Source organism: Danio rerio, chromosome 13 (genome assembly GCF_049306965.1).
Source record: "Danio rerio strain Tuebingen ecotype United States chromosome 13, GRCz12tu, whole genome shotgun sequence".
Classification (NCBI taxonomy): Eukaryota; Metazoa; Chordata; class Actinopteri; order Cypriniformes; family Danionidae; genus Danio; species Danio rerio.
The window spans coordinates 48,860,809-48,885,000 of NC_133188.1; the positions used below are offsets into that span (position 1 = coordinate 48,860,809).

Genomic DNA, 24,192 nt, shown 5'->3' on the forward strand with positions numbered 1-24,192 from the left:
CTGTGTTGTGCTGTGTGTCAGTGTTTTTTTTTGATATATGTCTACTGTGTGTTACAATTTGGTATCTGTCCGTTATTTGTTCTCCATTTGTCTACCGTCGGTGTCATGCGCATCTGAGGTTGGAGAGTGGGACAGGTAAGAATGTCGTGCGACATACATTGTGCACAAGTAGTTTGAATATCTCTGTATTAGACACACTAGGTAAGGGGCGTGCTCCACCCACTGTACTTTTTGTTTTCCCATCAGAGATCAGCGTAGGTTAGGTAGTGCGTAATAGACGCGAAGATTCTTTTCAATAACTTCTGCATTTTTATTTTGGATAGATAGGGTAGAGATTGGGCCAAATAGATTGCTTTTGTTTTATTTATTTTTATTGTTTGGATGCCGCCCGCGTCTCATTTCTCCAACTCTTCCATATCTGGTCAAACATCTTATGTCATTTGTTATCTGTGAAATTCAATGTCTCCTTGTAAATATTCAATAATCTTTCTATATACATTTTTTTTGGCATTCATTATTATCACTATTTTTGTAAATAAAATCACGTATTGCATTTAGCTGGTCTTGGTTTTGTCCCTCATTTATTGATGTTGTGTGGTTGCTTATGTGTTTCACCCAAAAATTAATGTTACTCCTCTTCCCCTTTATTTAACATCTTTTAAATCGTAACAACTTCTGAGAATGGATCTTGAATAAATTGTGCAGAAATCCCCTCTAAAACATGCCAAATGCATAGATTGAAATTAAATTCTTATCTAGTAAACCCATGGGGAAGGTCTTGGAGGCCAAAAAAAGTCAGAACAATGCAGTAAATAATAACAGAAGTACATGTTTAAGGTGTATTTCCCTGAAGTGAAAGAGTATGGCTTAAATGCATAGTTCTTTCAACATTTATTTACTCTACTATTTATTTGAAAAACGTTGGGAACTAGTAGAAGCCGACTTCCATTGTAATTTGTTTCTGCATACGATCAGAGTCAACGACCTCCACTTATCGATAAGTTATCAGGTAATCAGTTTATTTTTCTAAATATTTTTGTCCATTTTGTGTTCAACAGAAAGGAGAAACCACTTAAGAATGAGTAAATGGTGACCAATTTGTCATGAGCAACCATCCCTTTAAACTGTAAATTTGGAGTGTCATTCTGCAGTGATACACAATACAGCAGCATGAAATACTATTATTATTACAGTATAAGTGAATGACATCTGAAGAAACCAGAACTCCCACCACAGACCAGTCTTCCTGCCCTGTGACACCACACCTCACCCTCAACAGGACAGGTTATGACAGGTCTAATTAGCTTTATGTATTAGTTTTGACTATATGAAACTCAGGCAGACCAAACCATGGAAAGCCACTTCGACTCTGAAGTCTGACTTTCTGTTGTGGCTAAACCCTGAACCGCTGACTTGTGCTGGAAAATCCTGAGAATTTCCATCTCCTCTGTTTTGTGCCGTTCTCAAGGAACTGATAATGCTTAGGTGTTTCAGTGCTTTCTTTTCAGGTGTTTTTAGAGCATTTATATATATTTATATATATATATATATATATATATATATATATATATATATATATATATATATATATATATATATATATATATATTTAAGGGTACTTTTTGGATAAATATATGGGCATTCAGAAAAAAAGGGATTTTCAGAGGGAAAAAGTATTAATGTTTTTCACATGGTGGCCATTTTTCAAATAACAGTTTTAATAGTTTTTACTAAAAGCTATACACTACTTGACAAAAGTCTTGTTGTTTATCCAAGTCTAACCAACAACATATAATTCTTCTAGTTGATCATTTGGTATCAGAAGTGGCTTATATGAAAGGCAAAGGCCTCTAGATTACGCTTGTTTTACCAAAATAAAATATGATCATGCCTTTGGCAAAGAAAAGCATTCTTACAGGACTCCCAGAGTTCATCAAGATTCTTCGGATTCATCTTCAATGCATCCTCCTTCATCTAACCAGAGACATGCTGAATAATGTTCATTTCTGGTGACTGGGCTGGCCAATTCTGGAGCACTTTGACCTTCTTTTTTTTTCAGGAACTTTGATGTGGAGGCTGAAGTATGAGGAGGAGTGCTATTCTGCTGAAGAATTTGCCCTCTCCTGTTGCACGCCCCCGTAGGCGCATGATTCATTAAAACTATATTTCTGAGAAAAGTTTGCTCAGGCGAATGACGCGAACGGGAGGTAGCGGGAACTACAATTCCCATCAGCCTAGGCGTGGCCATCATCCTTTGCGCTCTGTTGTCACTACAGATCCAGTAATGCGGAAATTGAGAGTGTGAACCTAAAGCGGGTTTTAAATCGGATTTCGGTTTCTTTCTAAAAAGATACGAAAAAGGAGAAAAGGTGACAGACAAAAAAAAAAAAAAAAACAATATGCAGGCACTGCCAGACTGTGGTGAAATATAAGTCGGGGAATACAACTAAAAACAGTCATGGGGACTGCAGAACACAGCACACTTGTTAGATTGATGCAGACATTGACTTGTACAGCAAAGAGACCTCTATCTCACTCATGGTTTGTCCTCTCAAGTGGTGGAAAGACAATGCACAACGTTACCCACTGCGGTCAACCTTGGCTAAATCATATCTCTCGGTCCCAGAAACCTCAGTCCCAAATGAAAGGGTTTTTTTTCTGTTGCAGGGGACATTGTAAATGCCCAGAGATCCCCTCTTTTGCCAGATTATATTTATATGATAATTTTTCTTTAAAAAAAACCCTCATCTCTATCCAAGTGAGTGACTGATTAAATGTTGAATGCGATGAGTTTTCAACAATACTAAATTGAAACTTTATTTTTTCTAAATGGTTTTATAATTTTTTGTTATTAAAATTGAAAAATTGAAGTTCCTGTTTCAAAACTTACAGATTGATGGCTAATTTGTATGTCATTGATATGTTCAGTGCTAAGGTAAATAAGTACTTTTGGCACTTTTTTCGAGTCTTTTCATTAGTTTTGTTTTCCTGTAAATTACTCAATAAATACCATACTGAGGTATTACCATACCGTGAAATTCTGATACTGTTACATCCCTAATATATATATATACACATACATGCATATATATATATATACATACATATATATATATATACATACATATATATATATATACATACATATATATATATATATATATATACATACATATATATATATATATATATATATATATATATATATACATATATATATATATATATATATATATATATATATATATATATATATACATATATATATATATATATACATATATATACATACATACATATATATATATATATATATATATACATACATACATACATACATACATACATACATATATATATATATATATATATATATATATATATATATATATATATATATATATATATATATATATATATACATATATATACATACATACATATATATATATATATATATATATACATACATATATATATATACATACATATATATATATATATAAACATACATATATATATATATATATATATACATACATATATATATATATATACATACATATATATATATATATACATACATATATATATATATATATACATATATATATATACATACATATATATATATATATACATATATATATATATATATATATATATATATATATACATATATATATATATATATATATACACGCAGTAGATATAATAAGTAGTATTAAAGTTTTTTTAATTAAACAAAAATCCACTCTCCAGTCTCGCATAATCATTGAGTAATCATTCCAATTTGATGATCTTCTGCTCAAGAAATTCTTTCATTAATTTTCCTTCGGCTTAGTCCCTTTATTTATAAGGGCCCTTAATTTATCTCCAATGTCTTAAAAATATGTAAATAACAAAATTTTAACAAAAATGTCAGATAGAACCTTATAATTCTATACGAAATTCTGACGAAATGTGTTTAGCGATTACAATAACTAACGTTAACTATTACAACCTTAAACAGTCAATAGTCAAACCTCACCTTAAATTATATCAGATGCTCTACACAGGAGGTAAAGAAACAGAGAAACACAATTTTAACACCCGAGCTGAGGTCATGTCTAGGTGCGCTGTTTTCAGACAGCCGGTATTGAGAAATACATACTGTAATTTCACAAGTGGCAAGATGTTATCAGCGATATCACCCGCAATAACCCAATCCCAGCTTTATGAATCTACAGCTGTTTGCCACAAGCTCCAGCCCAAAAAAAAAAAAAAAAAAAAAAAGGGCCTGTGGTGACCCTTCAACACCATGTCGTGGCTGCATTGGGGCTGGTAAAATAAAAGCCTCTTTGGTTGGCCGTGTGAGGAGGAATAGAGGTCCTTGCCTGCATCTTTTGTGATGAGGTTTGGCTTGTGTTTACAGAGATGTGGAAAGCCTGCTGTTACTGAGGCTTACTGCCACAAACCAAGGTGAGGCAGGTTTTCGAACACTCAGAGATAAGAGTAACAGGGATTGCATTTGCTAACCATAAAAGACTTACGATACTACATAAAAACCACCGCTGAACACGATGAAAAGTAAGTGTATAGAGCTGGTTTAGGCCGCAACTTTTCTCTGGTAACCAATGAGGGAAGCAGCAAGAGCATCCCTTTCCTTGGGCTTGTGGTGGACATTAGATTCTGATGAAATGCCGCAGATCGGCCACAAGTGCCTCAATGATGATCCTGCTTGATGAATTGCAAGCAAGCTGATTTTCTGGATTTTAATTGGCCATAATGAAACAAAGACCGAAATCAACCAGAGAGGCTAATACATAAATTACATCAAAAACTAGTACACCCACATTTATAGTTATTTTATAGTTATTTTTCATTTGTTAGGGGAAAAAAAATTGGAAGTCAAGAAAAACAAAACAAAATTATTTGTTTGAAAATTTGTAGTTTGTAATTTTGTTTTTGCATTATCTTGCTTCAATTTAAATGAATTATATTTCTATTCCTAGAGATGTTTGTGACTAAAATACTATTTCAGTAATGATATCAGTTTAATAAATCTGTTTTGCTCAAATGCATCAAAATATACATATATTTGCTGAGAAATTGATAAAAATATTCATTTTCACAACAGGGTGTACTCAATTATGCTGGGCACTGTATATATGTGACCAAGGGCCACTAAACCAGCCATAAGGGTCACGTTTTGGAAATTGAGATGTACATGAAAGCTGAATAAATATGTCGCCCATTGATGTATGCTTTGTTAGGGTAGGACGATGTTTGGCCAAGATACTATTTGAAAATCTGCAATCTGAGAGTTTTTTTAAATCCAAATATTGAGAAAATTATTTATGGAAGGAAATTTACAAAATATATCCATGAAAGATGATCTCTACTTTGGCATAAAAAAATATGTGACCAAGGGCCACTAAACCAGTCATAAGGGTCAGTTTATTGGAAATTAAGATTAATATATTTCCTGAAAGCAGAACCAATTTATGTATTTGTTAGGATAAGACAATATTTGGAAAATACATTATTTAAAAATCTGGAATCTGAGAGTCAAAAAATCTAAATCTTTATAAAATTGCCTTTAAATTTTTGTTGTAAGAAAATATAGTTTATAATTTTATTTTTGCATTGTTTTGCTTAACTTTAAATGCATTATCCTTCTATTTTTTGAGATGTTTGGTGACTAACAAATTATACCTGTATAATTTTATGAATCTGTTTTGAATGAATGAAAAAAAATATTCATTTTCAAAACGGGGTTTACTCAATTATTCTGAGCACTTTATATATGTGACCAAGGGCCACTAAACCAGTCATTAAAGTTGATTGGAAATTGAGATTTATATATTTTCTGAAAGCTGAATGAATAAGTTTTCCATTGATGTATGGTTTGTCAGGGTAGAACAATATATGGCAAAGACACTTTTTGAAAATCTGGAATCTGAGAGATTTTAAAAATCTTCTTATGCATATTACAAATCAAAAATTAAGATTTAATATATTTACGGAAGAATATTTACAAAAAATATCTTCATGAAACATGATCTATGCTTCATTTTCTAAGAATTTTTGGCATCAAAGAATGTGACCAAGGGCCAAGCACCACTAAACCGGTCAATTTTTGGAAAATTTATACATTTCCTGAAAGGTGAATAAATACTTTTTGCATGTATGTGTTTAATATTTCGCCAAGATACTATTTGAAAATCTGAGAGAAAATCTAAATAGAGAAAATTACCTTAAAATTGGTCTAAATCAAGTTCTTATGTATATTACTAACCAAATTGTTTTGATATATTTACAGAAGGAGATTTACAAAATATCCTCATGAAATATGATCTGTACTTATTGTCTAAGGATTTTTAGCATAAAATAAAAAAAAATATTTGACACATACAATAAATTTTTTTGCTAATCTTACCAATGAACAGTACCTGGAAACATACTATAATGCTGTTTTTTAGTCAAAGATCAAATATACTGTAAGGCAGTGGTTTAAAACTCAATTCCTGGAGGGCCACAGCTCTGCATAGTTTAGCTCAACCCCCCCATCCCCATCCCCACCCCCTCACCTCAAGCCTGCTTAATAGTCTCTAGTCTTGAAGACCTTGATTAATTGAATCAGTTGTGTTTGATTAGGGTTGGAGCAAAATTGTGCAGAGCTGCAGACCTCCACGAATTGAGTTTGAAACATGTGCTGTAAGGAGTAGTAACATGTTAATGTTTGATAATTCAATAAAGTCTGATTACATTTCCTTCAATTTCTAATAAGACAACTGCCATTTACAGATTTATATAAATAAATAAAAAATCACAGGATAACAAATTAAGAGTTCATTTTAAATCTGTAAGATTTTTTATAAATGTCCGCAAATCATATTTTTATTACTGTGCATTTTAGGGTTAATTTGGAAAAAAAAAACATGAAAATAAATAGAGTCGTGTGTTTTTGCAAATGAAAGCCTTTTTGAAAGCTCTATAAATGGGTTGTGTTTGAACACCCGATTTATTTAACCAAATATTGATTTCTTAACTCTTAAGAAGCTAAAAATTAGTAAATAAAATTAATATAAATATTTAAATATATTATAACAGCCATATGTAATCAAAAAAAAGGTTGTTATAGTTGTCACCTTTTATTACAGAGAGAAAAAAAGAAATAATAAAACCCGTTTAAAGCATTTTTTTTTTCAGATTTGCATAAAAGATTTTTTAAAAGGTTTTTTTGGAATTTATAATGTACTATATAACCATCTTTAATGCATAAATAAGGAAGGATAAATAGTAAAGTAGTAAATAGTAAACAGTAAATAGTACTAATAAAAAAATGTTTGTGAAAAGTAAAATGAAAAAATATAAAATTGAATTAAATAATAAATGAAAAACTATTATTTTAGTTGTTAAAGCAAAGAAAAATCAGCTAAAACATGTAAAAGTAAAAGCTAAAGTTCAGAATTGCACATTTACTAACAGGAATTCTATTAATATGTGAAACCAACTAAATTGAGTTATTAGAACATAAAAGAAAACGCAAAGATGGGAATAAACACGTGGTTTGGTCTAAATATGAGCCACTGTAGAGGTTTTAATGGCTTTGACCTGCTGATAGTGAGCTCAAGCTGAGGTTTCCAGAGTCTGGGCTCAGTTTCCCGACTTAGGAGAAACTAATGACAATTGATCTTTATCAAATTTTAAAAGAGAGCGGATAGAGAGGGTGATCCTGCCCGCGGCCTGACCACTGCGGCCCGGCTGGACGGAGCTGAGTTTCATACACTCACTGTATATTAAACCTGAGATGGAATTTCATACACAGATGATGCCTGTCTTCTGTCCTTCCACTGAAGCCCAAACAAGTGTCTCCACTTTCACTATGTGTCTCTCTTTCTTTCTCTCTTTCTCTGTCAAAGCAGCCGTCTGTCCTTTTCTGTTCGACTCACGTCTTCTGTCACGTCTCCGGTTTGGTAGTAAAAATATCCTGCTCTGAAATCACTGGTTTATGTTTCAAGACATACATTATATGCATTAAATGTTGCTGCATATTAAGTGTTTTGTACTTGAAGCTATGACCTGCTTTTGTATTGCAACAAGCTATTAGAATTTACTCACCGGCCACTTTATTAGGTACACCTGTCTAACTGCTTGCTAACGCAAATTTCTAATCAGCCAATCACATGGCAGCAACTCAATGCATTTAAGCATGTAGACATGGTCAAGACCATCTGCTGCAGTTCAAACCGAGCATCAGAATGGAGAAGAAAGGGGATTTAAGTGACTTTGAACGTGGCATGGTTGTTGCTGCCAGACGGCCGGGTTGGGTATTTCAGAAACTGCTGATCTACTGGGATTTTCACGCACAACCATCTCTAGGGTTTACAGAGAATGGTCAGAAAAAGAAAAAATATCCAGCGAGCGGCAGTTCTGTGGGCGCAAAAGCTTTGTTGATGCCAGAGGTCAGAGGAGAATGGCCAGACTGGTTCCAGCAGAAAGAAAGACAACAGCAAGTCAAATAAGCAATTGTTACAATTGAGGTCTGTAGAAGAGCATCTCTGAACGCACAACACGTCCAACCTTGAGGCAGATGGGCTACAGCAGCAGAAAACTCCGGGTGCGACTCTTGTCAGCTAACTGAGGCTACAATTCGCACAGGCTCACCAAAATTGGACAATAGAAGATTGGAAAAACGTTGCCTGGTCTGATGAGTCTCGATTTCTGCAGCGACATTCAGAGGATAAGGTCAGAATTTGGCATCAATTACATGAAAATAAGGATTTATCATGCCTTGTATCAACAGTGCAGGCTGGTGGTGGTGTAATGTTGTTGAAATTTTCATAGTTTCATTACGCCACAGCCTACACACGTATTGCTGCTGACCATGTCCATCCCTTTATGCCAACAGTATACCCATCTTCTGATGGCTACTTTCAGCAGGATAACGCACCATGTCAAAGTGCAAATCATCTCAGACTGTTTTCTTGAACATGGCAATGAGTTCACTTTACTAAAAAGGCCTCCACAGTCACCAGATCTCAATCTAACAGAGCACCTTTGGGATGTGGTGGAATGGAAGAATTGTATCATGGACATGCAGCCGACAAATCTGCAGCAACTGCGTAATGCTAGCATATCAATATGGACTAAAATCTCTGAAGAATATTTCCAGTACCTTGTTGAATCTATGTCATGAAGGATTAAGGCAGTTCTGAAGGCAAAAGAGGGTCCAACCCGGGACTAGTAAGCTGTACCTAATAAATTGGCCAGTGAGTGTACATATAAAATGTAGTCAAAATTTGTATTTTGTATGTTGTTGTTTTTTTGTTGCACCAAAATATATTGCCTATATTCACTTTTGAATTAATAAAAATCTTAGTGTCATGCTGTATACACACAAACACATACACATATACACATACACACAGTTGAAACTATTAAATTGAATATGTGAATATGTGAGAAGAACATTTAACATTTATAACATTTATTTTTTTAACTTCATTTAAAAAAATATATATTGAGCCATTTTTAAGACACTTCTAAGTATAGACACTTCAATATACAAAAAAAATTAGATCATACCATTGTAATTTTAGGGTTATTTGACCAAAACAACAGGTAGAAAAGAAAAAAAGTAAGAAAAGATTTATTTGTAGCCTCTTTTGAAAAAACATTTTTATGATTTAAGGGGACCTATTAAGCAAAAATCACTTTTATAAGTGGTTTAAACAGTTGTGTGGCAACAGTCTGTATAAATATAACCAGCCTCTAATGGTAAAAAACTAGAGGCCCCGCCTACTAGTGACAATCTTTCCCTCATTAGCATAGGACATTAGTCTTGTTTTTGAATCTGCCACTATGCTGACACACAGGCATTTGTAGCCCCACCCTCTTTTTGAGAGATCACAACCTCATTTGTATTTAAAGCGACAGTCAGCAAAATGCCAGAATTAGGACCAAAGCCTAAAAGGGTCAGTTTTAAAGAGTTCTAAAACATTATTTGTGGTTTATTTTGAGTTAAAACTTACACACTCTAGAGACCTGTTATAAATATTGTAAAAAGAGGAATAATAAGTCCCCTATAAAGCCATCTGAAGATGGTTTACTGTCCTCCAAACTTGGTCAGACTGATATGTTTGGCTGGTTTTAAAGGTCTGCTAGTCTAAACATAAGACCAGCTAAACCATCTCAGACCAGCAAACAACTTTAGGCTAGATTAATTTCCTTTTCTCCCCATTTATAGTGAAGCTTCAAGCTCTCAGTCAACTATGAAAACCACACAGGCAGACATTACTCATTCAGCACATCTGCATCCTGCGAGGCGAAAAACAAGCCATGCATTACGAAGACTAGTCCTCTGGCAGCTTTAGAGTGAAAAATATCACCCTGCGATGTTTAAATAGGGTTTTCTATAGATCTCGGTGTGGCGTGCAGTGTGTGGCGAAGTGCAGTATGTGATAATGGCAGTGTGGTGCGCAGTCTGCAGTTTCCCTCTCCACCACTGTTCTCAGGCCACACCTGCCACAACTGGCGCGGGTTGAGCCAGCATGGCTGACCGAACATGCCACCACGGTCTGGCTGCGCGCGGCGGATCCGGCGGTGTGACGCCCGAGAGCCTCCAGATATGATTTGAGGCCTGAAGCGAAAGAACAGAAACCACTGCCTGCATCCCAGAGAGCAAACACACAGATCACAAGAAGAGGAGAGAGAGAAAGAGAGAGAGAGAACGGGTGCGACAGAGACTCAGTGAAAATAAATAAACAAAGGAAGGAAATGGCAGATCCGATTGGATTCAATGGATATTTCAATGCAATAAATGCAAGGGTCAAACTCTGCCTGCTGACACAAAATTAAGTTTTTACTTAGTATTTTGTGTTTTTATCCAGTAAGAACAATAGAAACATTTACAATAGCATTATATATATTGTCTACACTCTCCAAAAAAGGTACAAGGTAGTACAAATAACGTTCTTTAAGGAACAGTTTTGTACCTTTGTATAAGTTGGACCTTATATAGTACAGAAAATCCCTCTTATGATACTGTTCTGTACCTTTTATGGTACAACTGTAATGAAGGTACACAATTGTTCTCAGCCCGGTGCAGAGACTGTACAAGGGGCATGTGCAGGAAAAAATATTTGAAGAGTGAACTGAATAGTGCGCGGGGGTGGGTGGGTGGGTGTTTGTGGAGCGGGGGCAATTCTGATCATTTTGGAAGGGCACTTTCTATCCAAGACTAAAAAGGACAGGTTACGCCCTATGTGTGCACGTGCCTGATTGTTCTGATAAAAAAGTAGAGATTTGAACCTATATTGGTCTCACAGTTCTGTTCGGTTACGATTATCATGCCTTCGATTCGGTTCAATTCGATATCTCGGAGCATCACGGTGCATTGACGATGCTTTCCATACACAGTGTTATATTTTGGGGGGAGGCTATAACAAGCTGTCTGTATTAACACACAGCACCACACTGTCTCTCATTCACACACATACACAAACACAGACAGCACCAAACAAACAAACAAACACACACACACACACACTTAAGCACTCGCAATATGCGTTTAGCTGGGAGAGCTCGCGCTGAGCGAAGCAAAAAAAAAAAAAACGAAACAAAAACAACAGAAAAAAAGAAGCACTTTTCTGACGGTCCCTTCTGAGAGCTCCGCTCAGCGCGAAAAACGCATATCGCGAGGGCTTAAACAGAGCAGTGCTCGTAATGTCGAGTGAAAAAAAAAGGAAAAGACAGCTGTGAAACATAACCAGCTTTGTCTTTTTGTTGGAAACACACTTTAGATCTTTTTAGGGTAAGAGGTTTTTGAGTTATTGCCGTCTGTAACTGAATGTGTCAGGAACATCGAAAACAAAACCAACTTAACCCCGCTCATTTCTGCCGCCCCCCTGAATGTACAGCGCCCTTAGCATTTGCCTATACAGCCTATGCCACGGGCCGGCCTTGAGTTGGCTGAGTGTTGTAAATACTCGCGCTCACCTCCCTCGCGACAGAGCGCATAGGAGATAAATGACGTCACTACATAATAACCAGTTATGATAATTACTGAACCGATACCAAATTGTCTGTGTCTCTATCGCAGTGCACCAAAAAACAATTAATTTTGACACCCCTATAAAAAAGGTACATAAGTGTTGGACAACTCCTCTATTACAATATCTATAAAATAAATATTTTTAGAAAGTGATTTATGAATAATTTCCATATTAAAACATGAATCTTTACTAATTTTATTATCATTACTTTCAATATATTAGGCAGTGTATTTAGGATTTGATGAAAAAATATATCTCTGTGTAAACAATGACATCTGTACTTGGCATAAAAATAAAGGAATAAAATTAATAAATCCTACACAGCGAAAAAAAAAAATTCACCGGTTTGTCAAATTTGGTTTGATATTTTATTTGGTTTACTATGTTTTATTTAATTTTCAGACATCTAAGCATTTGCGTTTTATTAAACATTTTTACATTTTATTTTCTACATAACCAATTTAGAACAAAAGTTTCCAAATAATAACTAAACTTCATTTTTTTCCACTGCATGATTGCTTTTAAAAAAAAAAAACATGAGTACCCGACAGACGTGCAGCTCTAAGCATGAATATGATCAACAAACAAATCAGCATTTCTCATGTGCTTCAAAGCCAGCACACTTATTACGTCAAACCCTATCATGCACTTATCAGTAACGACCCCAATTCTTCTGCCGTCCCACAGACCACGCAGATTGATTTCCATTGCGTTCCCATAAGCAGCAGTGGAGTGACAGCGAGCGGCCCTTCTTTAAAGGTCAGCCTGCTCTCATGTGACCTGTGGTTTAGCTGCACTCGATGCTGGAAAAACCCAGAGACACGCAGCACATTCGCAGAAGGGTTGGGGGACATTCAGAAGCGTGCAGCATAGCGAAAGCACGTCTAGAAATGAATCAGAGCATCGCAGAATGACATATCAAAAAGCCTGACAGGTAAATGAAACTCTTCTGTGGTTCACACCTCTGGGAATGTCCTACATCAGCAGGATTGACAACACATTTATAGTCTATAAACAACACAGATTTACGACACCAAGTCAAAATGCTAGACACACCTAGACTCTGATTTTGTTTCTTCAGATTTTGACAGTGATAACTGTGTTTTTATGTGCACCAATAATACAGTTACTTTTAAAAGTAATCTAATCTTGAGTCACTTAAAAACAGCAACTACTGTAAATGTGCTACTTATTTACTTCTTAAGGAATGTGATGTGAAAATGTTTCTTATTTTTAAAGATTTTTAAGAGTGGCTTATTTGACTGCTTTTTTTTTAAGATTAAGGTTGTAATATATTACTTTTATAATTTTCAATAATCAGAATATTGATGTAATAATAGCAATAAGAAAGTTACATGACAACCTCTTAATTAAATTTTCATGTATTTTTTTTTTATTTATGGTGATGAAGATTGCCCCGGCGAGGCAGTAGCATAGTAGGTAGTGCTGTCGCCTCACAGCAAGAAGGTCGCTGGTTCGAACCTAGGCTCAGTTGGTGTTTCTGTGTGGAGTTTGCATGTTCTCCCTGCCTTCGCGTGGGTTTCCTCCGGGTGCTCCGGTTTCCCCCACAGTCCAAAGACATGAGTTACAGGTGAATTGGGTAGGCTAAATTGTCCATAGTGTATCAGTGTGTGTGTGTGGATGTTTCCCAGAGATGGGTTGCGGCTGGAAGGGCATCTGCTGCATAAACACTTGCTGGATAAGTTGGCGGTTCATTCCGCTGTGGTGACCCCGGATTATTAAAGGGACTAAGCCGACAAGAAAATGAATGATTGAATGAATGAAGATTGCCCCCAAAATGTGTAAAGCATTTTGAGTTCCTAGAAAAGCAATTGTTATTAATATTATGAATCGGTATTTAGACGTTTTGATAATACGTGTGGTATTGATAACACATGTGGTATAACTGCTATTCATTCACATTAACCTACTTATTAAGCACAATGCCTAAAGGCCTGTGCACACCGAGAAGTTTTTTGCTTGCGTTTTCCGTTGACGTTTCACGCCTCGTGACTATGTAAAGGTCACCATTGTAATCATGCACATCAACGCGCAAAACGCCAGGCGCAAACGTGTCATTTGAAAAAAAAAACACCTCATGCTCGTTTTTATGTTTTACCGCGCCGCGTTAAAACCTTCTCCACAAATCAGATTGGCACTTTTGTTCACATACACGGAGCTGCTGAAGTTACAGTAAACAGCACATGGAGGCGCTCAAGCGCAAAATTGTTAATGCGTGCGCACACTGAAGAAGATGCCCAGAGGCGACATGAACAATAATCATTTCTTCGTCGCTAGAGCTGCTACTTAAACCATTTATGCTTGTTCGAGTCACCAGTAACTTTAACAACAAACGTGTGAACTTCCTCTCTTCCTCTTCTGTGTTACAAGTGGGTGTCTGAAGCTTAAAGTTGTGTAGCGCCATCTAATGTCAAGAAGTGATTTTGCATGCTTGGCTCCTACACATCGGGATGCTTTTCGTTTGTGTTTACTGTCAGCGTTTTACGAGACGTTTTTCCGCATTTAAACCCAAGCGATTTTCACTGGCGTCAAGCAGAAGAGTATGCAAAATCACTCCTTGACGTTAGATGGCGCTACACAACTTTATGCTTCTGACACCCGTTTGTAACACAGAAGAAGAGGAAGAGAGGAAGTTTACATGCTTGTTGTTAAAGTTAGTGGTGACTCGAACAAGCATAGATGGTTCAAGCAGCAGCTCCAGCTCTAGCGATGAAGAAATTATTATTGTTCACCAGAGCAATAAACAGCTCCAAGTTCATATTACCTCTGGGCATCTTCTTTAATGTGCACTTGCATTGACAGTTTTGCCTACAAGTGCTGTTTACTGTAACTTCAGCAGCTCCGAGTATGTGAACAAAAGTGCCAATCTGATTGGTGGAGTTTTTAACGCGGCGCGTCAAATCAAAAAAACGAGCATGAGGCGTTTTTTTTTTTTAAATGACGCTTTTGCGCCTGGTGTTTTGCGTGTTGATGTGCACGATCGCATTGACGCCCTTTATTTAGTCACAAGGCGTTAAACGTCAATGGAAAACGCGAGCAAAAAACGTCTCTGTGTCCACGGGCCTTTCTGCTTGACAGAAAATCGCTTGGGTTTGAATGCGGAAAACGTCTCGTAAAACGCTTATTATATTATCAGACTGCAGTGAACATTATTATCAGACTGCTGTGAACATTTTAAATACTGCAGTGATCATTATTATCAGACTGCAGTGAACATTATTATCAAACTGCAGTGAAAATTATCAGTCTGCAGTGGTCATTATTATCAGACTGCTGTGAACATTTTAAATACTGCAGTGATCATTATTATCAGACTGCAGTGAACATTATTATCAGACTGCTGTGAACATTTTAAATACTGCAGTGATCATTATTATCAGACTGCAGTGAACATTATTATCAAACTGCAGTGAAAATTATCAGTCTGCAGTGGTCATTATTATCAGTCTGCAGTGAACATTATTATCAGTCTGCAGCGAACATTATTATCAGAGTACAGTGAACATTATTATCAGACTGCAGTGAACATTATTATCAGACTGCAGTGAACATTTTAAATACTGCAATGATCATTATTATCAGTCTGCAGTGGTCATTATTATCAGTCTGCAGTGGTCATTATTATCAGTATGCAGTGGTCATTATTATTAGACTGCAGTGAACAATATTATCAGTCTGCAGTGGTCATTATTATCAGTCTGCAGTGGTCATTCTTATAAGACTGCAGTGAACATTATTATCAGTCTGCAGTGAACATTATTATCAGACTGCAGTAAATATTATTATCAGTCTGCAGTGGTCATTATTATCAGTCTGTAGTGAACATTATTATCAGTCTGCAGTGGTCATTATTATCAGACTGCAGTGAACATTATTTTCAGACTGCTGTGATCATTATTATCAGTCTGCAGTGATCATTATTATCAGACTGCAGTGGTCATTATTATTAGACTGCAGTGAACATTTTTATCAGACTGCAGTGAACATTTTTATCAACCTGCAGTGAACATTATTATCAGACTGCAGGGGTCATTATTATCAGTCTGCAGTGGTTATTATCAGACTGCAGTGATCATTATTATCAGACTCCAGTGAACATTATTATCAGTCTTTAGTAGTCATTATTATCAGACTGCAGTGAACATTATTATCAGACTGCAGTGAACATTATTTTCAGACTGCTGTAGTCATTATTATCAGACTGCAGTGAATATTATTATCAGACTGCAGTGAACATTATTATCAGACTGCTGTAGTAATTATTATCAGACTACAGTGAACATTAATATCAGACTGCAGTGAACATTTTAAATACTGCAGTGATCATTATTATCAGACTGCAATGATCATTATTATCAGACTGCAGTGATAATTATTATCAGACTGCAGTGATAATTATTATCAGACTGCAGTGAACATTATTATCAGACTGCAGTGAACATTATTATCAGACTGCAGTGAACATTATTATCAGACTTCAGTGAACATTTTAAATACTGCAGTGATCATTATTATCAGACTGCAGTGATAATTATTATCAGACTGCAGTGAACATTATTAGCAGACTGCAGTGAACATTATTAGCAGACTGCAGTGAACATTATTAGCAGACTGCAGTGAACATTATTTTCAGACTACTGCAGTCATTATTATCAGACTGCAGTGGTTATTATTATCAGACTGCAGTGAACATCATTATCAGAGCGCAGTGGTCATTATTAAACTGCAATGAATAATATTTCTGACGGCATTGAACATTATTAAATACTGCAGTGATCATTATTTTTGACTGCAGTGAACATTATTTCAGAGTGCATTGATCATTATTTTTTTAGACTGCAGTGGTCATTATTTTCAGACTGACAGCAGGAATTCTTCTGCGACTAAGTTTTAGAGGCCTGGTTAAAAGGCACAAAACCAGTCCAAGCTTTCAGACCTGGCCAGAGGAAAACCACCACTTCTGAGCGATGAATATTTTACCCTCCCGATCGCTCAGAAGTGACCACAGGCTGCGTTAAGAGTTATTGGCCAGAGGCAAAGAGGGCACTTAACAAATGATAATGCCCATTTCTATCAGGTGCAAGAGACATGGCCAACAGCTGAGAGCCACCGTGGTCAAACCCAAACCACTGAGTCCAGCGCTGACCACACACTCACACACCATAAAAAAAAAAACATCTACAGCATATGCATGGAGTACATAGAAAGGGGAGGGTGTATACTTATGCACATGCACTCAGGATAATAGATACTGTAAATCTCTACATTATTCATCTTACATGTAACCATTTATCACATGCAAACATTACCACATTATTAACTTTACCAGTCACTAGGCCCACATGAAATATGTGCCAGCATAAACATATTTTATTTGTGTGTGCTAAGGCTTCAGCTCATACACTTTCATTCATAATTTATTTTTATATTTATTTATTATAATACATTTAAGTAAATATTAGTATATATAGTAAATACTATATTTACTAATTATATTTATTAATGATATATAGTATATATAGTAAATAATTATATATATATATATATATATATATATATATATATATATATATATATATATATATATTTATTTATTTATTTATTTATTTATTTATTTATTTTTTATTTATTAATTTCATTATTATTTTTTGTTTTGTTTAGTTTTTTTAAACAATTAAAGCCTGCAGATTGTGTCTGGCTCTGCCAATCAATTTCTTTCCAGGAAATGCACAACAGACATGAATTACACATACTGTAAAAAATAACTTGTCAATTCCATTTGAGATCTTACGACCACCATTATGACCACTTCCTCCATCATCACGTCAAAAATGACCATTCCCTGCCCACAAATGCACCACACCAAGGATATCCTGTGATAAAAAACATTCATTTTACATGAGCACTATAAAGTACTTGTACAAGTTAAAGGAATAGTTCACTCAAAAACATTTTTTTAATCTTTATTTGTTGCAAACCTTTATGACTTTCCTCCATTGAACACAACATAAAATATTTTTGAAGAATAATGCAAATGGTAACCATTAACTTCCATAGTATTTGATTTTCATACTATGGAAGTCAATGGTTACAGGTCTGCACAATTCTTCAAAATATCTTATACTTATATAACATACAACCTAATATAATATCCTATAACCTAATATCTTATAACCTATTTAATATCGTAGAACCTGTAACCATTGATTTCCATGGTGATTGCATTTCCTACAATGGAAGTAAATGGTTACAACAATCTTCAAAACATTTTTACAATTTCCACATTTTTTATTTTTATTTGTTTCCAACCTTTACGATTTTCATTCTTCTATCAAAAACAAGATATTTTAGAGATAGAGATATTTAAGATATTTTAAAAAAATCATGCAAACCTGTAACCATTGACTTCCATAGTATTTCATTTTCTTACTATGGAAGTCTATGGTTACAGGTTTGCACAATACTTGAAAATATCTTATAACCTAATGTCCTACAACCTAATATCTTATAACCTAGATAATATTGTGAAACCTGTAACCACTGACTTGCATAGCAATTGCATTTTCTACAGTTAAAGTAAATGGTTACAGGCTTTCAGCATTCTTCAAAATATATTCACACTTCACACATTCTTCACAATTTTTTTTTTTTACTTTGTTTCAGACCTTTATGATTTTCGTTCTTCTGTCAAAAACAAAAGAAGTTGTTTTGAAAAAAACATGCAAACCGGTAACCATTGACTTCCATAGTAATTGCATTTTCTAAAATTGAAGTAAATGGTTACAGGTTTTCAGCATTCTTCAAAATATCTTCACACTTCACACATTATTCACTCAAAATCTTTTTTTCCATTGAACACAAAATAAGCTATTTTTAAAAATCAAGCAAACGGTAACCTCGGAGTTCTATAGTATTTGCTCTTCTTATTATGGAAGTCTATGGCTACAGGTTTTGCACAATTCTTGAAAATATCTTATAACCTATATAATATCTTATAACCTAATATCCTACAACCAAATATCTTATAACCTATATAATTTTGTAGAACCTGTGACCATTGACTTCCATAGCAATTGCATTTTCTACAGTTGAAGTAAACGGTTACAGGTTTTCAGCATTCTTCAAAATATCTTCACACATCATACATTCTTCACACATTTTTTACTTTATTTATTTTATACCTTTATGATTTTCGTTCTTCAGTCGAAAACAAAAGCAGATATTTTGAAAAATCATGCAAACCAGTAACCATTGACTTCCATAGTATTTGCTTTTTCCATTATGGAAGTCTATGGCTACAGGTTTTGCACAATCCTTGAAAATATCTTATAACTTATATAATATCTCATATCCTAATATCCTATAACCCAATATCATATAAGCTCTATAAAATTGTAAACCTGTAATCATTGACTTCCATTGTAATTATATTTCCTAAAATGGAAGTAAATGGTTACAGCATTTTTCAAAACATCTTCACACTTCACACATTTTTATTTATTTAGTTTTTTAGACCTGTAACCATTGACTTCGATTTTATTTGTTTTTCCTACTATGGAAGTCAAGGGTTACAGGTTTTCAGCATTCTTAAAAATATCTTCTTTTGTGTTCGATAGAAAAAATAAACTCAAATGTTTGGAGCCACCTAAAGGAGAGTAAATAATGAGTACATTCTCATTTTTGAGTGAACAACCCCTTCAAACTGTAAAAGAAGCGAAAGTAACTTTAGACGCCACTGAACAATTTCCACCATAATTTGCTAGCTTTAGAAGTTCTGAACCATCAACTAAACTCATTCTCCTGTCTTTTTGCAGTTCATCAAAAAACTCTAATCTAAAGACTTCATTGTCCCATCTGAGAAATCCAGAAGACATCCAGGAGTTCCCGGCCCGCCTGTAGACATATTCAGATATTGATCAACCGGGTAAGAGATCTGATTTTTAGAGAAGTCGGCGCAAGTAATCTGGTTTACAGCTCTGTAGTTTGGAGACAGGGCTGGCAATGATAGCCCTGCCTGATTGAATTTGCAACTCAAGGGGGATTTTTTAACGTGAGGTAATTGCTGACAGGCAGTGGGTCAGACAGCCCTCGGCCCAATCAAGTGGTATCAGATGTCGCAGTAACATTTCATGGCCCCAGAGAGGAAAAGAGTGCGAGAGAGAGTTTATACAAATAACCGGCCTGATGCAACTCACTCTCTCTTTCTCGCACACATAATCTATCATCTGTGCTGTGCGTTTAAATTCTTCAACTCTTGAGTGTCAGAGGTCACAGGTCAGATGTCGCCATCAGCTCAACCACAGCGACCTGGAGGTCAAAGTTTGGTCGTTTAGCTAAGCCAGTTCAATTGCTTTTACAAAAAAAAATGCAATCATTTTATTAATAAATAATAAGGGGGTAAAGTTGATGTCTATAGTATGAAGCCATTATGAAAATTAAACATTCTTTGCGAGGCGACACGGTGGCTCAGTGGTTAGCACTATCACCTCACAACAAGTAGGTCGTTGATTTGAGTCCCAGCTGGGTCAGTTGGCATTTCTGTGTGGAGTTTGCATGTTCTCCAAGTGTTGGCGTGGGTTTTCCTCTGGGTGCTCAAGTTTCCCCAGAAGTCCAAAGACATGCGATACAGATGAGTTGAATAAGTTAAATTGGCCGTAGTGGAAAGATGGATGAACAGATAATTGGAACAAAATGATGGTTGGACGGATGAAGAAACAAATTGATGAATGGACGGATTGAAGAAACGATAAAATGATGGACAGATGGACGGCTGGTTGGATGGATGGAAGAAACAAAATTGATGGATGAATGAATTGAAGAAACAATGAAATGATGGATGAATGGACGGATGGAGGGATGGATGAAAGAAACAATTTGATGGATGAATGGATTGAAGGAACAATAAAATTATGGATGAATGGACGGATGGATGGATTGATGGAAGAAAGAAACAAATTGATGGATGACTGGATTGAAGAAACAATGAAATGTTGGATGAATGGACGGACGGATGGATGGATGGAAGAAACAATTTGATGGATGAATGGATTGAAGGAACAATAAAATGATGGATGAATAGACGGATGGACGGATGGATGGATGGATGCATGGATGGAAGAAAGAAACAAATTGATGGAAGAACCGATTAAAGAAACAATAAAATAATGAATGAATGGACGGATGGATGGATGGATGGATGGAAGAAACAATTTGATGGATGAATGGATTAAAGGAACAATAAAATGATGGATGGGTGGATGGATGGATGGATGGATGGATGGAAGAAAGAAACAAATTGATGGAAGAACGGATTGAAGAAACAATAAAATAATGAATGAATGGACGGACGGATAGATGGATGGAAGAAACAATTTGATGGATGAATGGATTGAAGGAACAATAAAATGATGGATGAATGGACGGATGGACGGATGGATGGATGCATGGATGGAAGAAAGAAACAAATTGATGGAAGAACCGATTAAAGAAACAATAAAATAATGAATGAACGGACGGATGGATGAATGGATGGATGGATGGAAGAAACAATTTGATGGATGAATGGATTGAAGGAACAATAAAATGATGGATGGATGGATGGATGGATGCAAGAAACAAATTGATGGAAGAACTGATTAAAGAAACAATAAAATAATGAATGAATGGACGGACGGATGAATGGATGGATGGAAGAAACAATTTGATGGATGAATGGATTGAAGGAACAATAAAATGATGGATGGATGGATGGATGGATGCAAGAAACAAATTGATGGAAGAACGGATTGAAGAAACAATAAAATGATGGATGGATGGATGAATGGATGAGGCAGATGGGCTACAGCAACAGAGACCACACCTGTACTAATACGGTGTACCTAATAAAATGGCCGTAACTGTATATGTGTCTTTATTTATTTCTTTAGAATAAATAAAGAATAATCAAAAATACTTTAATTTTACATAAGAACTCTAGACCTGGATGTAAAAAAAATAAAGCATGACCATAAAGCTCCACTGGCCAGAGATGTGACCCAGTGGAAGTGCTCACGAGTTCAGGCTCAAATCCCATTGCTCTCTCAAAACCACGAGCACCATCATCCTCCTGCCAATTAAAGACAAAAGCCATTAAACTCAATATAAGAAAAACATTTCTTTTTCCAGACAAATGTAGGCCTTTATGTGTGCGTTTAAGAGATCCTACGCCTGTTGGGGCCCATTTCTAACCAGTGCTAAATGGCTTCAAGAGTGTGTGAGCACATTAGTGTTAAAGGTCATGTGTTTGCTATGCTAACCTGTGACCTCTGGACTATTACAGCAGAGCTCAGAGAAACAGAGAAGCAGTGAGGTGTGTGACATCTCTAATGGACATGTGTTCACAAAGAGACCGTCCCAGGACAAGTGAATTATTAAACACGACAAAACTGTGATCACACAGCTCTCATTAATGTGCTCACACACACTCAAACACTCACACTATCTCTCTCCCTCTCTCACACACAAAATCACAATAGAGTCGTCCCATTGACCTTCATTCATTTTTCAGCCTCCAAAGCTTCTTCCCACTACAACTACATGCAGTTCTTTGCTTCTCAAAACAAAATGATTTGCTAAGTGTTCATGCAAAGTGTTTTTCCTTTTTCCATTTTGGTCCTATTTCAGTAAGTTTTACCTTAAATTCATTTTACATAAAATGGATGAATGGGTCAATGGAGGGAGGGATGAAAGGAATGATAAAATAATTATTGTATGTGTGGAGTATTAGAATGATGGATAGATATAAAGTAACAACAGCACAATTGATGGATGGAACAATAAACTGAAAAATGGATGAATGTATGGACAGATAAATGGATGGATGGAACAATACATGTAAAGTTAGATGAAGGGATGAAGAGAAATTACAACTAGATTCTTAAAGTTTGAGAACAAACTTTGAGGCTGGCTTGTGAAAGCCTGACGGTAATAGTTTATTTAGTTTAAACAGTTTTAAAAAGTAAGAATAGATAGATAGATAGATAGATAGATAGATAGATAGATAGATAGATAGATAGATAGATAGATAGATAGATTAGCATGTTATTACCATGATTTTAACGTGAATTAGCATGTTGTTAGCATGATTCTAGCATGAATTAGCATGTTACTAGCATGATTTTAGCATGAATTAGCATGTTGTTAGCATGATTTTAGCATGAATTAGCATGTTACTAGCATGATTTTAGCATGAATTAGCATGTTGTTAGCATGATTTTAACATGAATTAGCATGTTGTTAGCACGATTCTAGCATGAATTAGCATGTTACTAGCATGATTCTAGCATGAATTAGCATGTACCTAGCATGATTTTAACATGAATAAGCATGTTACTAGCATGATTTTAGCATGAATTAGCACAATTCTAGCATGAATTAGCATGTTGTTAGCATGATTCTAGCATTAATTAGCATGTTGTTAGCATGATTCTAGCATGATTTCGCATGTTACTAGCAAGATTCTAGCATGAAATAGCATGCTACTAGCATGATTCTAGCATAAATTAGCATGTTGTTAGCATGCTTCTAGCATGAATTAGCATGTTACTAGCATGATTCTAGCATGAATTAGCATGTTGTTAGCATGATTCTAACATGAATTAGCATGTTATTAGCATGATTCTAGCATGAATTAGCATGTTGTTAGCATGATCCTAGCATGAATTAGCATTTGACTAGCATGATTCTAGCATGAATTAACATGTTGTTAGCATGATTCTAGCATGAATTAGCATGTTGTTAGCATGATTCTAGCATAAATAAGCATGCTGTTAGCATGATTCTAGCATGAATTAGCATGTGACTAGCATGATTCTAGCTTGAATTAGCATGTTGTTAGCATGATTCTAGCATGAATTAGCATGTTCCTAGCATGATTCTAGCATGAATTAGCATGTTGTTAGCATGATTCTAACATGAATTAGCATGCTACTAGCATGATTCTAGCACGAATTAGCATGTTGTTAGCATGATTCTAACATGAATTAGCATGTAACTAGCATGATTCTAGCATGAATTAGCATGTTGTTAGCATGATTCTAGCATGAATTAGCATGTGACTAGCATGATTCTAGCATGAATTAGCATGTTGTTA

At 35.3% G+C, this 24,192-nt stretch overlaps 2 protein-coding genes and 1 long non-coding RNA gene across 18 annotated transcripts in view; 1 reads left to right on the forward strand and 2 right to left on the reverse strand.

Moving 5' to 3' along the window:
• The window catches only part of runx3 (RUNX family transcription factor 3), a 269,009-nt gene that overhangs the window by 172,112 nt on the left and 72,705 nt on the right, over nt 1-24,192 (reverse strand). The window lies entirely within an intron of this gene.
• LOC108191951 (uncharacterized) overlaps nt 12,824-24,192 on the forward strand; it is a 30,871-nt gene continuing 19,502 nt past the window's right edge. For both annotated transcript variants that reach the window (XR_011006033.2, XR_001800813.4), the window contains exons 1-2: nt 12,824-12,975; nt 19,877-19,986. This is a non-coding gene — a long non-coding RNA (uncharacterized lncRNA). The remainder of the gene's footprint in view (nt 12,976-19,876; nt 19,987-24,192) is intronic.
• LOC141377015 (uncharacterized) lies at nt 17,731-22,282 on the reverse strand. Its single transcript, XM_073920127.1, has 3 exons — nt 22,267-22,282; nt 19,092-21,693; nt 17,731-19,042 (listed from the first exon to the last, which is right to left on the reverse strand). The coding sequence occupies exons 1-2, from the start codon at nt 22,280-22,282 to the stop codon at nt 20,588-20,590; spliced, it is 1,122 nt and encodes a 373-aa protein (XP_073776228.1). The 3' UTR covers nt 17,731-19,042; nt 19,092-20,587.